General features: G+C 31.4%; 1 protein-coding gene across 2 annotated transcripts; it reads right to left on the bottom strand.

Annotated features, from left to right (window-relative positions):
* Positions 1 to 216: 216 nt before the first annotated feature.
* Positions 217 to 11,637, bottom strand: LOC112603147 (forkhead box protein J1-B-like). 2 transcript variants are annotated; one of them, XM_025351587.1, is made up of 5 exons: positions 11,220 to 11,637; positions 2,374 to 2,590; positions 2,136 to 2,311; positions 1,925 to 2,060; positions 217 to 1,144 (listed from the first exon to the last, which is right to left on the bottom strand). In XM_025351587.1, the coding sequence occupies exons 2-5, from the start codon at positions 2,582 to 2,584 to the stop codon at positions 744 to 746; spliced, it is 924 nt and encodes a 307-aa protein (XP_025207372.1). In that variant the 5' UTR covers positions 2,585 to 2,590; positions 11,220 to 11,637; the 3' UTR covers positions 217 to 743. The 2 variants fall into 2 exon arrangements, with proteins under 2 accessions (XP_025207372.1, XP_025207373.1); XM_025351588.1 differs by having other exon boundaries at positions 11,224 to 11,637.
* Between the last annotated feature and the right edge of the window lie 6,751 nt (positions 11,638 to 18,388).

Here is an 18,388-nt window from a genome sequence, read left to right as displayed (position 1 = left end):
ATTTTTTTTTTTTTTTAAGTTTTTGTTTGTTAAAACATTACATAGTTTTGTGCTTATCGAAAAAAAAATATATATAATAATACAATAATATTTAAATCGTTATTGTATAAACACATCGAACGAGGAGAATCTTTGAAACGAAGGATAAACAGAAAAATACAATCAACACATAATATTATAGTAATGCATATATATATATATATATAATATATGGGTACGTAAAAAGAAAAGACAGACAAATCGTTACAATATAATATTATATAGGATTAATTGGGCGACTTTTCTATACAAGTCGTTATAGTATACTTATAATATAAAATATTTTCGTTTGCGATACAGAGTGAAACGGAAAGTCTGTTGCAAACTGGTAAGATAGGTAGAGGTATCTACGTCTAAGGAGACTCGCCTACGGTCGTCAGGGTTATCTAAACATCTATAAACAAACACTATAGCTATCAAGCTCTACCCGAACAGTTTGTATCACACTTTCGATCTCGCCGTTTCGTTCTACAATTAAATTCAATATGGTAATAGAAATAAAAAAAAAAAAATAATAATAAAAAATAAAAAGACTAGTTTCACTTTGACACGTCAAAACACTCGAAACGGTAATGCCGGAATGGATTCGGTATTATAACATCATAATATAATAATAATGACAATGACACAGTATATAGGATCCAATAACGCATACCAATTGTATAATAGACATAATTATTGTTGTTGTTAAAGCCGGCCCCGGTCTACAACGAGTCTAGCAACGAATCGAGCAGATCCATTTGCGAATCGTCCCACGTCAAGTTCGTGAGCATGGTTAGCTCTTCGTCCGTGGCGATTTGTGGCTGATGGTCGTTGGGTATGTCGATTATCGTGTAATCGACTACAGAAGACATGAACGGATCCACGGTGGCTGCGTTTATCGAACAGCTGTAGACCAACTCGGGTACGCCCATTGGCTCGTCGACCGGAAGTATCAACGGATGCTGGTGGAAACCGTCCAAATTATTGTCCATATGTCGCTGTTCCTCTTCCAGCGACTGGACGGCCAACTCGAGCGCCTTTTCGTCCTCGGCGGTCATCTCTCCGTGTTTCTTACTCGCGGCGTTGTTCTTTTGCTGCATCCGACTTGCCCGTCTCCGACTACCTGCGATGCAAGGCGATCAGTGGTTAAGGTCGACACTCATAAAATGTAATAGTCATTATTGGGGACGCGGTGTCTTATATCGTTGCACGAGCGTACCGCAAACGATTTCCAACAATAATAAAAAAAAACTAAAAAAACGTAAGGAAACACGCAAAAACGTGTGATATACTGCTATGTTGGAGTGCTTCAATGAACGCTTACTTAATGCATTTTTTTAACAGTTAGGTTGTTATGTTCCGAAAAGAGAATATTTTTAAGCGGGCTTATTTATACATTTTAATCATACAAACAGGTATTTATCAAGATTTGAATGATAGATGTAGATATTTAATTTTCTCACTATAAAAACGTACGAGCTATCCTCGTATTGTTCATTTTTGAAAAAACATAACTAGCAATTAATATTTATACTGTGATAAATAGAAATATTACAATTAATGTCTAATCGTAAGTGTACGAGCATAATGCATATAATATCACATACACCCACTGTAACATGTTATCCTAAATAAATGCCACAAATTAAAATCTTTACTCAACTCGTACGTTTTGTCTTTTTGAAAATTGTAGTTAAATTTATCGCAACTTAGTCTACTAAAATATTTCTATCACAATTATTATTAGTTATTTAAATGAGTTATAGTTAACAAACACAACACTGTCACGCATCAAGTGAAGTGAATTAAAAACATTCTTGACACCTTCGTCTCTATCTTGTCTGTTGTCTATCTATACATGATTTATATTTTTGTAAGTAATTATATAAGTCGTGCTGCTTACTTGTTCGTTTACGCCGAGCACCGCCTTCTAAGCAATCGACGTCAAACTTCCAAAATCCACCTTTACCCGGTTCGTCTTTAGATCGCGGTACTTTTACGAAGAATTTGTTTAACGATAAATTGTGTCTGATTGAGTTCTTGAGAAAAAAAAAAACCGTAAAATGTAAAATATTTACACATAATCAAGTTTTTGATTAAATATAAACCATTACCTTCCAACTAGGATCAGCGTTACGGTAGTACAAAAAATTTTCTCTGATCCAACCATAAATAGAACTTAACGTAACTTTATTCCCTTTAGCTTTCATGGCCATACAAATCAATGTAGAATATGAAAATGGCGGCTTTTTGTCTCCATTATTTCTGTATTGTTCGGCACTTTCCAAACCTGTAGCGAAAAATCAATAAATCAAAGTTGAGAAAATAATCCTATTGAACGACAATACTCACTCATTTGGAAACGGATTTTGTGCGGAAGTTTTTTGGGGTTCTGATCTGTTAAACGTGCGGGCGAATTTGGTGAATCAGGAGGAGTGGGCAAAGATGGCACCGAAAGTATATTCGTTAAACTATGCAACCAGTTCAGACTGGTTAGATCGGTGTCTGGTTCCGAGTTTACTGGTGCTGGAAGCATGGAAATCGATCTCTTGACGTCTAACATGATTTACTGCAATCAAAAATGAATATTTTCTATTATTATTATTATTATTATTTACACTTGCTTTTAGGTCTATTGAAGATTTAAAAAAATCGTTAACTTCTCCCCAGGGGTGCGTATTTGTCCAGGGGGTGATCATCAAGTTCCCCCGAGATCGTTTCCGACCGATTAACAACCAACTTCCGGACACATGCGTGCAGGATATCGGGGCAGGTTCATTCTCGATTTTTTTCCCCTCCTATACATGCAAAGGGGTTCGTTTACCTGAGTGTTGTTGGATTATTAATCACTTGACACACTCCGATAATGGTTTACATATTATTATGCGTCGTAAAGGTGCCTGCAATATTTTTGAAGGGGAGAAACGATTGTATTGTACCTACCCAGTGCGTATTATTGGCTTTACGAAAATGATTTCTCTATGAATAGGAAGCGTCACGAGCCCTTTAACCGTTCTGATGTGGGAACTTATCAACCTGTACACAGCTCACCATTGTACGCGTGTGTTTATTTTCAAAATCATTTATGAACATTTATTACAAAATATGCACGGAAAATTCAATAAATAATCTAAAACTATCAACAAACAATTTTTAAAATGTGCATATTTTTTTTTTTTTTTTTGTTAACCGAAACATGAGCAAATAATATTATTCAATGTCTAACGTGATTTTTGATTTTATTTAAACTCATACAATATCAATGCCGAAGCGAATCATAGAATAATGTTTCGGTATAAATTTCACGACCTCAACGGCTCAGCTTAACTCAATTAATTATCCAGTGTACGTGTATAAAAAAATGACCTTAACTTACTTTAAGCTTTGGTCATAATATTATTGTATGACGTTCAATTCATTGGATATTAGATATATATTTTTTTAGAAGCTATATAGCTATGTCGAACGCGTGTTTCGTCGCGTATTAATCATAATATTATACTTATATGCGTAATAGGTAAACATATTGCCGGATAACCGATGGACTATACTCGCACATTATCACACGGACAGTGGTTGAGCGTTGCAAAAAATGTGGCGAATCAGATAGTGTATTATACTGCGAGTTCTACGTTTTACGTAATGTCGCATTTATCTCGTATTGTAATCACGACAATAATAATAACGATAAACCACCACCGTCACTGCTGCCGACGACGCCGCCGCCGTCGTAGTCGTAGTTCCCCCCCCCCCCTTCACAGTTTGATTTACAAAAAATTTGTTCAGCCATTAAGAAATGTCGCTCGCGTGATTCGTGAACGAAATATTATTAGTCATTCGTATTTTATAATAATATAATATAATGGCCTGCTGCAGCGGGTAAACAATAGATCGCAGTCGGATGGCACTACGCGCGCGTATCGATTTAACAAAAATCCCCCTTGATAAGTTTCGAAAGATGGACAGAAATATCAAACCGTGTTCCTGCGCGCGTTTTATTATGCAGGTGGGTACGAACGCGTATATATATATATATATATATATATAATATGTATGACGTATGTTTACGTGGGAGAACTGTCATCGAATAAAACACATACAATTATTATTATCGTACATGTATATAGATAAATGTGTGTGTGTGTGTGTGTGTGTGTATCGCATGGCGTGTATGCGCACACACACATAGTAAAACGGCGAGGCCAACCGACCGACTATAACATGTACCCACGCGCCTATGGATTTCGGCCCGGGGGATAAATAATTCAGGGGTTTATTCCGTCAGACTACCCTTGTCCGGCGCACGGAATGGATTGGGCGGCGGGCGCGTGGGCGTGTCCGGGCGAGAAAAAGGGCTTTTCGCGCGCAAGCGCCCGCTTTTCGTCGATAATCTAAATACCCGCTGTATTCGGTTCGCGCCGAGCTGCTTTTTCTCCGCGTACACTACGATACCTATGTATATTATATATATTTGTACATTGTATTCGCGTATTACCGCAATGGACGAAAAACGTTTTCGCGCGCACAAATCGCCAACGCGAGTGCCCCCCCCCCCCCCGCCGGGTCACCCGTCTGCCCAAGACGACATTATTTTTCAAAATCAAAAACCGCACACCGCGATACGCCGTGCCCCCGACGGTTATGACACCGCGAGAACCTCTGGCACACCGCCGTATACCTACGCCGAAAGTCTTAGGACCAACTTTCGTTCGAACAAAACCGAATATAGTCCACTCGCGCACACAATCTACGCACAGCATTAAAATACGTTGTAAGTACTCTGCGAGTGGCGGCGGTGGCTCTGATTCGTCACATAGTTTGCGTTATTGACTTCTCGGACGTCACACGACTCAATGCGTACAAATAGTGAAACATAAATGTCTCTACCGACGTTTGCGGCTCCGCTGTGTGTATTAGACGACACCTAAACACGGCCGATACATATTATCATGTAGCCGACCGGCACGAACGTTATGAAAATCATTTTTCTATTGACGATCTATTTAAATATTTCTTTTTGTTTGAACAAACTAGGGATGATTAACGAAAAAAAAAAAAAAAAAAACGATGACACAAACTACAATAACTACGTATAATGTCGTTTCGTGGACATGCATTGTACAATATATCATATAATATGTACGATGCGTAGACATTGACCGAACATGCCCCGCAGTGCCCGCCTTTTATTCCGTTTTTCAAATTCTGATGATGAAATTTAAAGAAAAGTGTACTTAAGTACCATCTTTAAATACTTAAATTAATCGTTCTATATTTAAAGAGTGTTCTATCTAATGGGTCGATATAATCTTCTTTTACTCAAATAAAAATCAACGTTTGTTACTGTAAGTTGTTAGTCTGTTTTTTGTTGAAATCTTATGTTCGTCTTTATTAAAATGTCAACGAGTAGTTTTGAGTAATTAAAATGTGTATAGCTACTTATAATGATAGTTCTCAATGCCGTTTCACTAAAATACAAAATACATATAATATACAATATTTGAACTAAATATACTTATTATACTCGGACAATTTTTACAAGTTATAAAATTTTAATAGATTAATATTATTATTTACAATAATTTTCAAATAATTGTAGTAGGTACATGTATCTTCTAAGCCTATGATCATATTATACATGTTATTCATAGTATACGCAGTTAATATAACTCATAAACTTCTCATTTAAATTTAAAGTTAGATTATCAACATTTTTAAAATAGTTAACTGTTCAACAATTAAAAGAAAAAAAAAAATATATTTTTATTTGAAAAATAAAATTTGTATCACCAATTGTTACTACAAAAATTCGTTGCTCGGGAATGCTTTAAAATTAGAATTCAATTAATAAACTCATTAATGAAGAAAAACGGATGTAAATATGCTTAGTGAATCACTCTCTACTTAAATGAAGATAGGTATAATGTTTGATTTATTACTTGTCGTATGTGTTAACTATTAATATTTTTATTACATTAAGAAACTTATTGTTTTACAGGCGAAAACTAATGAATATGTTTTATAGTTTTTGAAACTCGTTGAAAGTCTTGCATAAGAAATACGAAATAATTTTAACTGCATAACATATAATACTACCTAATACGCATACTACCTTATAATTCTATAGTTTGCAAAAAACCTTTAAGTACATTAAGAATATTAAACTTTCATAAAACCATGCTTATATTATTATTAACAAATATTTTAAAATACTTGGTCTTTAAATAAATATAATTTTAATGTTTTTATATTATAAGGATATTAAGTTACTGTAAATTTGTCGATTTAATGTTTGACACTATGTTATACAATATGTTTGTATATTATGAAAATTAAAAATAATGATTATGGTTAATTTGTACTTCTATTGACCATTTTATAAATGTTTTTAGAATACCTGTATGTATTTAAATACGATGACTAGAAAACATTTGATAAGATTTTCAGTTATTAAAAAAAAAAAAAAAATTGTAAACTACCTTGGTACTTATTTTCATGAATTTCAATTTAAAATTTAAAACAATAGCAATCTTACTGATTAAATAATAACTATTGCACAATTTTAATAGATATTTTACAGATACACGAATGTTTTATAATTTTTTATATTGTTTTATTAATAGCTAGTAGTTAGTATTGATATTAAAACCTATTACTCACAAAAAGCATAACAAGTTGTAAACAATTATCTTTCTTGAATTTTCAATAAAACTTTCTTATATTTTTTCTCCACAAGTAGGTAATAAACGATCTGTATCAATAGCTCGACACAAATAGAATATGGGATAAAAGTTACAATTACCTGGACAAACTTTTTAATATAATTATATAAATAAATACTACCCAAAAAATATTTGCTAATTAAAAAAAACTATAACTATACGAAAAATGTTTTCGACAAATTATCAATATTTAAAATTCTAAAAATGTATTTTAAAACAACATAGGTATTTTGTGGAAAATTGGAATCATGTATAATTTAAAATATTATTACTTCGTAAAAATAATTAAATATTTATTTATGATACCTAATTGGTATATTTCCATAGTCCATAATGACATACTATACGGCCCTAATGTCCTATTATACGTAATATCACATATTTAATATTCCGTATCTCTTTTGCTTTTGTATTATGTTACACAAAAAAATAAATTGTTATACAATATGATTGATTAATGGATTTTAGTTCGATAATGAAGGCATGGTATTTAATAAAGTAAACCACGCTAAAAATTTCAATAGATAGATAATCGAGAACGAGGAGCAGTGTGATATCATGGGAAATGTAAACGATATGAATATAACCACAACATTACTCGTATCTCGAAATATTAGTTTTGCTATTATCTGCGAATCTGATTTTAGTACCACTTAATAGGCAGTTGGGTACTTTCACTATTCACTGACAGGTTCAAATTATTCTGTCTGTACAGAGATAATAAACAATTTTTCGATACCTATTTTAACACATTTCCTCTAAATATGAGTTTAAATGTTTTTTCTACGACTTCCTGAAAAAAGATTTTTTTTTTTTGTTTTTAAATTAAATAACTGATTTTAAAATATCACGCTTAAATTTGTGTACTATAGTATAGATATAGGGATAAAGTCTGTCTGCACTTTTGTCGTCTTTGTCTTAAACAAGTAGGTAATACACGATGAGTTGCATCTATTATATACGTTTATTAATATTAAATTGCATACATTATATTATCTTCGTGTATATCGTTAACATTTCAGTGTACAAAAATTACTACTGTTGTTGTAATAATATAACATCATGGTGCTCAAACGTACACGTCTTGCAAACAAGACCAGCATTCGGATACACTCGTATACACTTCCAAGCGGAACCTTTTGAACGCATTCTCAATAGAATACCGTACAATATAATAGGTACACTATTGGGCTATATAATATAGGCGATCGAGCGTAATATAGTAAATATATTGTGTGTACTTTGAATCAATATAATTCTATCTGGTGTGCCGGCGAACAAAAAAAATAAAAAATAAAAAAATAAGTAGAACGCGATATCGAAAAGTCCGTGGCCGTAAGCAAATATATTTTGAACATTATTCGAACTATACTTTAATACCTATATATACGTAAACCCTCGCCGCAGAGACTAATACGTGGTTTATTATTTTTTTGTCCGCTTCTTATGTAATATTCAGTGGCAAATGGCCGCCGCCGGTCCGTTTGAATGGACATCGACCTCCACTGAACGCTACCACCTCTTCCTCCGCCACCACAAAAGCTGCCACTGCTGAAGGGATATAATATCTACGCGAGGTAGGTGTACCCCCTGTGACCCTTTCACTGACCACCTACACGATCGATACATACACCCATTACATGTGCCGCTGCCGTCGCCGCCGTCGCCGCCACCGATTTACCGACTAATGCAAACGTTGAAATTAACAGATTTTTATCTATTTTTTTTTGGTTACGTTATACCAAAATATAATGTTTATTGGTACATATTACGTGTATACGAAAAAAGGGTAATTTCACGTCCAATTTTTAAATAAAAATATAAAAATGCGCACTCACACACACACACACCGGGCACACTGTAGAAAGGTTTTAATGGATTCTTGGGCACGACGAATGTGCGCGAAAAACATTATATTATAGTAGATCGCAATTTGACGAATTCAGAATTCGATTTGGTGTAAAAAACGTGTCGTTTCCGAATACAACAATATTATTTGAAAATCGAACACTATACAATATGTATATACATATACATTGTATTAAGAGTCTTGTTCTGGAGTGGTATTGATGTAATTGTATACGCAGCTTGAAAATTATCATCAATCATTTTACTCGTTAAATAAAGGCATACCATTAGAATAAACTTTAAGAATATCGATTAAACTCGAGAATAATATAATATTGTATTACGGGATACAGAATAGGTCAACAATTTATAAACCAATAGTGCAATAATTGTTGTACATTTGAACGTACAATTTTCGTCTGTATCAAGGCCAGTTTACTTATATTGTCGGTTCAGCGGGACTTTTGGAATACATTTGTACGCGCTGCCGTTATTCTATAATAATTATGTCTTATTCAGTTGGTTGGATTTTAGTATTTTATCAACTAAATACCGCTTAGATCTAATTGTGCTTCACACGCAATACGAGTAAAATGTATTTGTTTCAATTTAAAACGAGTACAATGTCAATGTACCGCAGAGATAACAAAAAAAAAAAAAAAATAAAAAAACCAAATTTCCATTTAATGGAAGTATCCAACACTTGATAGGTTTTTTTTATGGATTTTTTTCTTTAATCGTATGAAAAACTAATTTATAAAATATTAAAAGCGAATAAAATTGTTATTCCACCGTTTTTGTTTTAAATTTTAACTATTATCAAGCTGTGGATACATAAATTATAAGTTTCGTGCTCACATAAAAAAAGTAATAATGTCCGACTTATTAATCAATAAATCGTCGAAATATTATAATATATAATAATATTGTGCACGAGTATATTGAAAACTAAAGCAAATTAAAATACAATTTACTGTGCACGAGTTGAAAATAAAGTAATTAAGAACGCAAAACTGAATTAATACTGTGCGTTCTAGTAAATTCAATGCCTATCAAAATGTAATGTAATATGTATTTAATATAATTTGTTTTCTTCTTTACAGTAACATACTTATTATAATCGTTAATCGATGTGTAATAATTATTATAATAGTGCATATAAACATAGGTGTCATCTGCCAGCAGTCGTGAGCAGTCAGCAGCACAGAGGATGAATGTTTCAATTCGTCATACATCATGGCACAACTACTACAGATGATACGTAGGGACTACTATAATTATTATGTAACTCTATTTTAAGTAAAAATTACTAACTTAGCAATTTATAGTTTGATAGGTACCAATGTACCTGCTATTTGTTTTTTTTTATTTAAAAATTAAATTTTTATTATAACATAAACTCAATTAACCGTGTCCATCAATTAGCTGTATCACTTTTATTGTATTTTCAAGCATGTTTTCTTGACATTTTTTTCATAAAGATTAAATCCGTGTTCACTACACATACCTAATTTTATTCGCAAAATGATCATAATCGAATCGACTTTTGTATTACCTTCCATTGATGGGTCGATTATTACAAAATTTTACCAATTCGAAATAATTTATTCATTAAATAAATATTATAAATCGAATAGTATTATTTTTTTTCCTAAATATATAGCCGTTTGGTGTATTCAAATATATATGATATATATATTTAAAACAACAAAATTTTTCGTGTCAAAGACAATAAGAGCCTATAAAGTAGAATATGATTATAATTTTTATTCGGTATACTGTTTTAAAAATTTAAGCAAACATGTATTTTTTTAATTTTGTAAAAAAAATTTGGAATTACTTATTCCAAAGATCAACGAAAAATGTACCAGCTTAATATTTGTTATTTATGTTGACGATTCAACCGTTATGAATATTAAAATAATTAAAAGTTAATGAAAATATCGTATTATTTCTTTTTTGTACACATTTTGTTGTTCATTATTATATATTTATATATATATATTAATACTGTAGATTATTTAAATTCGTACAATCCTTAAAATTTTATTCACATGAACAATAATTTATTGGTAACATAGTTAATAAATGTTCACAGTACCTAAAGATTGTTTATTAATTAAAATCGATGAAATAGTAATAAAGATAATAATTAATAATTTTTAACATCGTTAAAAGAAAAATTAACGTTCTCATCTGTTAACGTTTATGAACTAGACAACTATAACGTTGTTAAAATTTGATTGCGATGAGGCGTTTAGCGCTCTCGCGAACATCTCGCTATTATATACATATCTACAATACATAAAAATTTAAGATAAGTAGAATAAATAAATTTTTAAGCCTGCAGCTGGTTGACCAGTTGATCGACTAGCCGAGTCGGTGCGTACAGAGATTCGTAATAAATCAACGTAGTAGGTACCGATTAAACTTTAATATAAAAATATAGGTACTCATGTCTATGACGTACGGATAAATTGCCATTGCGGCGACATATATTGTCATTATTTATTAGTAATTATTAATATTTATTTTACGCACACGTAGCGAATTACTTGCGTAATAATATGCAATGTAATACGGTGACGTGTAGGCACTACGAACGAGTACATATTATAACTGTTATACCTACTGCTCTGTGTCTGTTCTCGCACGGAACAATCATCAGATCCGGACTTCCGTTGTGTCCAAAGGCACAAGTACGGATCTTCTTCCGGACTGGCGCGCCGCCGACGTAGCTCGACCAAATCTTCCGGGTACCTGGTCCAGTACTCGACAAATCAGCGATTCCGCAGCGGTGGTTTTAACCGTCCCGTCTCGTCGCGGGTTGACTTGACGACGGTGCGGGGAGGTGGCCAAAAGTCCGACGAGAATAAACGTTTTGAGAAAAACGGGACGCGAATTCGGGGAAAACAAAAAAAAAAAAATTACTGAAAACGTCCGTTATAATGATATTATTATTACTTTGTGCTGCGCCACGGTGCGGCGCTACCCCCGAGAATATTATTGTAACTAACTGAAGCGCCCGCACGCGACCTCCGACCGGTCTGTGGGCATTCTACGTTTAGCGGCCCGGAACACAGGGCTCGTACTCGACCCCCACCAAGCCGCGCCGTCGAACGCATGTGGTCTAGCCGGCAACCCCTTTCCTCGCGCCCGACTGTATTCGACATTATATTACTATCGTGACGGCGGCGTTGGCCGAATACATTTCGTGTACGTACCGTACTGCGGAGGAGCAACACAGCGAGACGGACGCGGTAAAAAATACATTTTTTTGCGGTCCTCGGTCAGACGTCGCGTCGATATTGTGTAAAGGATAGATTCTTAACCTTTTCTGGTCCATGGACCCCTTTGAAGTATAAAATATAATCACGGACCCCCCCACAAAAAAAAAATATATATATATACATAAATAAATAAATGCGGGCAAGACATGATCATTATTATCTTAAAAACGCTATAAAAAAAAAAAAAAATATATTTTTGGGTTATTTAAAAAAAATTCACAGTCACTGTATTGACCACCGAGTAACCATTTACGGGTCCTTCGGTCAAGACCCTATGGTGTAAAGAGAACGCGCGGCGAATGTACTATATTATTTTTTGATTTTGTACGATGTGATGGATTCGTCGTGATGCGTTTGACGGATTCCGTTTGGTTCTTTTCGCCAAACGGAGCGAACCTCTCCGTCGCTGTTTACTTGCGAATGTATCTCCCTCGCGCAACGAAAACTTATACACGCCGCGAATAGCGATTGCTCAAGTTCTTTACAACGTCATACTTTGCATGTTGTCAAATAATATTATAAACGAGTAATTTGTCCGTATTGCGTGTATTATGACGTACCTATACGCGTACAATGTATATATATATATATAAGTTATGCAGTCGTCGGCAGATGGCTTATTTAGAAAACAGTTGAAAAACATTAAATCTTAAAATAGTTAAAGTTTGCGGAATGCGGATACGAGATAAAAACAGCAATGCCCTGCCACATTTATTTCTGGAGCGATTTTAAATTATTGTGACCTGGAGCTTTTGGACCGACGCCGTCAATGTCAAGACTTGATTATCATAATACCAAATTAGTACCCAATTACTTATGTGACAAAATCGACTTTATCGATTTTCTGGCCCGAATGAAATTCAATAAATCGACGTTTAATTTAAGATGAAACTATTTTCAATGTATCATTCACCAAATTCAACTACGCTCAAAATATCCGGAATATCTGAATACCACATTCTTAGTAACGTAGTGATAAATACAACAATTTTATTGTTTTGATTTATGCTTTGATCCAAGTCATTCAACTAAGATGTTTTATATTAATAGTTTTTAATTTATAATGTTATTTATTATTTATACCCGTATTGATTATTTACCAATACATTTTAATTAGGGCTTGGAATTTGATGACCTTAAAAACATTAACGACATAAAAAATATACGAGTATGCAAATATGATTTAATAATGACAAAAAATGACCTAAAAAATTATAAATATTTGTTTAAAAACTTTAAAATTAGTAAAAATACATTTTTTTTTTTTTTAATAATAATAATAATAATAATAAGAAAAATTACTCATAATTATTACATTGTAGTATTGTACAATAAAAGCGAACCTATTTTATATTGTCAAAAATAAAAATGACATCTAACAATTGCTTTAATCTATCGAATCTTTATCTTTATCTTATCTGTATACAACTTGTGTAAAATATTATTTTATAAAATATAAATTTGATGTAAATACTTTATACAGTCTGAGTAAGACAAAAACTATGCGTGTAAAGATGTTAATTGACAAAATAATATAAATATAAGAAATTGAACTAAAAAGGAAAATAGGACCAAAAATGACAAAAAATAACTTAAAAGGCCGAAAAATGCAAAATAAAAATTAGTTATTTAGATTCACATATTTATGAAACACATTTGTGGCCAAGAGAGCATCGTTTAATAAGTTTAAAAAAAAATGCGAAATGCATCAACTTCCGAGCCTTAAATTAATAATATTCTAAATAATAAACTCCCACCATTTGTGGAGTTACTACGCAATGAAAAAACCTAAATGTAAGTTGTCGATGACTCATACGTTTTACAACAAATTCGCTCAAGGAAAGAGATCCTTAAGAGTATAGTTATTGCAAGTTATTAATTGAGTACATGGTTTGTACAATAATATGTAGATACATTTTAAACATAAATTATTCGAGTTTCATTACTCTGTAGAATAAATTCTTGGTTTATTTCGTTTAGACCCAATATTATTATTGTATATGAGTAAAATCCAGTCAAATAAAATAGATAACATGGAATGATAAAATACGTGAGGTTCAATATATTTTATAACAGTATAAATAATATGGCGAACGTACTTAAAAATTACTGAATTTTATTTATAATATACTGATTCATTTGTAAGTCTTACCGTCAAGTATACGTAAACACGCGGTAATTTGTCCAATTACATTTGCATGAATTTCACGCGATTCTATGTTAATTAAATCATTCAACTTTTTCTCAGAACGTTTTAATTTAAACAACTAATTTTAATCCAATATCGTATCCAATAATATTTCATCATTATAATATTATACAATTATTAACATATTATAGCAACTAAAACGTTCGTGGCTGCAGCGTCCCGAATCGAATCAGCTGTAGGTTGTAAATAGTTACCGCTATTAAACGGCTATATAATATTCCGCCGATTCCAGGTGTATGTTTTATTCAAAAAAAAAAAAAAAATAAATAAATAAAATAATAGTAAAAACAGACATTCGACCAGTGAATTTAAAAGTGGAAAAAAATAATATATATCACCTGGCACCCACCGTTACGCAGCATTGATGTTAAGTCGAGCAGTACGAACCCCTAATTACATGTCAGACAATTGCTTTATTTTTTCCAATTTATAACGTATAAGCAAGGGTTTGGCACTAAAACAAATTCGTCCCTTGCAATAGGCGTTCACCCTAGCCAATATTATAAGTCCCGTAATCTTGACAATAATTACCTTCCGTGCTATCACGAGAAATTGTCGATTATATCGGATACATAGCGGTTTGGTTAACCGAAACGTTTTAGTCCGTGAATAATATACATTATTCGATTTACAGTGTGTACATACGTATGTACTATAATGACTACATTTGCAACAATAAATACTGGAAATAATAAGGTTTTATCGATCAAATGAAAATAAATATAGACGGGTTAACCTCTATCGTCTCCATTGTTGAGTACCATTACTAACTATCCTTAACTTCCTACTACGAACAGTTTATTTTTCAAATTTGAATTCATAAATTCTATAAGTGATTGTTATCATTATTCGTAATAAAGGCGGTGGAATGAAACAATGTCCTGAATATTTATATTACTATAAAATAGTGATACTGACATCAAAGAAGTTTCCCTACTTTATTCTAGGTGTCGAATGCACATCTTGAATTAAGTTTTCGAGCTTTATAGTAACGATTAAGTACTTAATCATCGATGTACCTATATAACTTAAGTGTTTCATAATATATGATGTTTTGAAAACTAAAGTTTTTCATATTTAAAATAAGAAGTGTATAATGAAGAAGTAATGTTAATGTTTTCATGTATTATGTATATATATTTTAAATGTTATGTAAGCTTCTAATTAATTAGAGTAACTAATTTATAAACATAGTTAACATTAAAAATCTATTTTATGTGAACAAACTTGTAATAGCATGTAATAATACTAAAATATTTTAATCATAATAAATAAAAAAAAAATCTATATATTTTTAAATTAGACATTGATTCGGTGGATTATTTATAAAAATGTTGTTATTTAATCTGAAAATAATTTTGTAAAAATGAAATTAAGTTATAATAATAATGATTTTATAAAAAATATTCTGTCAATACTCTAGTGACTATTTAGGTTTTAAGGCAATAATAAAAAAAAAAAAAATGAATAAAACAAAAAAAAGTAAGAAAAATTAAAGTAAAAAACTATAAAGATTTAACCTAATCTAACCATAAATAAAATTAGAAATTAACACATACAGTTAGCTGATCGGACGTCTAGCTGTTTTTTTAGTTTATTAAGTATGATTAACCAAAAGATTCCATAACCTGACAGCATGTTATTGACGAGTTTGGTTCTCGATAACATAAAGTCCATTCGTAAGTGACAAGTACCTATTATCTTATATATCAATTAAAAATCAATGTAAGTTTAGATGAGTCTATAGTCCAGGGTTGGTCCAAAAGATTGAAAGTCTGACAGGTAACAATATTTAGAACTCAAATTAGAACAGCAGAGTGAATTTTATAAAGGAACATAGTATGGCATCATTGGCGTAGAGAGTTTTTTAGTTCTCGCATTCTGAATTGAGATATTATTATACATATAGTGATTTACCAAGGATCAATACCTTTAAACTTTTAATTTTTTTTAAATCAATTTTAAAGTATTGTTTGAAGCCTTGAGCTTTGTAGAGGCAACGAAAATACTTAGATTCAATATTTAGTAGCTAGAACTTTTGTGAAAAACACGACTGGTATTAAATCATTAAGAAGAATTAAAATCGAAGTAAAAAAAATGCAACCACTTAAAATATAGAGTAGCATCAAAAAAAAAAAAAAAGGATGGATAGAGCGGAATTGGCAAAATAACCTCAAAAACCGAGAATCTAAAACAAAAAAAATGTATGTCTATTATACACTCGCATATTGCATTCAACTTAATTGATTAATTAAGTTATCTAAGACAAAACGTTTACAAAATAAATTTAACTTCAAATCATAACTCATTAGTGGTCGGTGACGCACCTACAGTATTCTAAATTCATCTTTTCGATAACAATCTTTAAATCGTTTAAACCAACAGTGACGATCGTTTTGGCAAATGATAAATTACAACAAAACGAAAAAATATTAAAATTCGACATTCATTTTAAAAACGAATTTAAACTTTACTGTTTATGTTTAGGTTTTGAATAAGTAACTGAAATGTAAAACTTAATTTTAATAGTAACTTAACTGTAATTTTCTTTTAATTTGGTATCATTTTATGAACTATTTTGGCCCTAATAAACGATAATAAATAATTAAAAACCTGTTATTGCTATTTTCAACCATATAGTGTTGAGATATTAAATATTCGTTTGATAGCTGATCAACTGCTCGCTTTCAGTATTATATCAAACAGCAGCACATCGAACGGTTCATTATATTCTCAAAAGTAATAACGTAAATCTATCGCTAAATATATTTTATTCATAAATAAATCATGCAGAATAATATTACAAATCATGTAAACATTCCCAGTTTAATAAATAGAACATATTTTAATTCAATGCCGAACATCAAATTTATTACTACTGGCTGTGATGGTGATACAGATGAGCAAGCCGCAGTCTCGGTGCAACCGACCCCTAAAGCATCTCCACCAAAATATAGGCCAATATTGTATTAGCAAACTACGTCGGACCTCAAATGAGGCGTATTGTCATTGTCAACGCAGCTATGATGGCCCCAGCCGTAGTAGATAATATTAAGCCAATTCATCCCTCGTCGGCGTTAGAACAGGTCGCGGATGACAACATCAAAAGCCAGTCGGAACCGGATGTGGCAAAGTCCGATGTCTCATCCGGTCCGCCTGCTAGAAGATGTATGTCAATGGCAAACATTAAGATAACCTTTACGACCGAAGTAATTGAAATAGAATGCACTTCGGTGGACATTTTGGCAGACGTCCCAAATGGCACAGCAAATGAACAGATCGAGCCTGTGGTACATAAAGTTGAAAAATGTCACCGTTCCTTTTGGAAACAAACAAATAAAAAACAAAAACAAACATAACTTTTTATTATGTTATTTCAGCGATTATATTTAATGTATTTTTATAATTTATTTACTATAGTAAAATTAATCTATGTGATTTTTAAAAATTGTGACTTTATTGTTTAGATATACTTTTAGTGTTTTTGTAACTTGAGTAAAAAAACTCAATAAAATCCTTGAGTGAAATTATCAAAATTTTCAACAAAGGAACAAAAAATGTTATGAAAAAATAAATAAAAAAACTGAGAAACAACTATAAAGATAAGAAATATTAAAAAATATAATTTTTTTAGAAAAAAATATTATTTTATTTCGACTTGGAGTTTTGTAAAATACGCAGTTATTGTCTGTTGACACATTGAAATGCTCGTACATAAATGGTTTTGAACACAAAAAAGTTACAAAGGGTTATAACACTTATAACTTTTAAATATACAAACTAAAAGTAATAAGTTATTTAGGATAAGTATATATTATATTTTAATATAATAAAAGTAGGTGTTTTTATAAGTTGATGTGATATTTTTCAAATACAGTTAGGTACTGTGCCTTATTAAATTATATCAAGTTTTTGATTTTTTTTTTTTACCATATTACACTTGTGATTTATTTTTAACTTTTGAAATGTGATACTCATATACATGATTTATCATATCACATTAACAACTTTATTCTCATACACTCTTAACCGAAATTTCTAATAGTTAACTCATTGTTATAAGCTACTTAAAAAATACTTTTAGAAATATTAAATAATTTAATCAACATTATATAATTATGTTTATTTTGTGCTAAGGAATAAGGTAGGTGGGTGGTACGATATTAGAAGATATTGATTAATTTAATTTTCGATTTGTTTCTATATTAATTAACATAAAATAAAAATATTACACGACAGGTTTAATGAATATGAAACAATTTTCATGGTATAATGAATTTCATGGTGATAATTATAAA

This window comes from Melanaphis sacchari, unplaced genomic scaffold (genome assembly GCF_002803265.2).
Source record: "Melanaphis sacchari strain LSU unplaced genomic scaffold, SCAv2.0 Contig98_pilon_pilon, whole genome shotgun sequence".
Taxonomy (NCBI): domain Eukaryota; kingdom Metazoa; phylum Arthropoda; class Insecta; order Hemiptera; family Aphididae; genus Melanaphis; species Melanaphis sacchari.
This window is presented reverse-complemented; position numbering and strand designations above follow the sequence as displayed.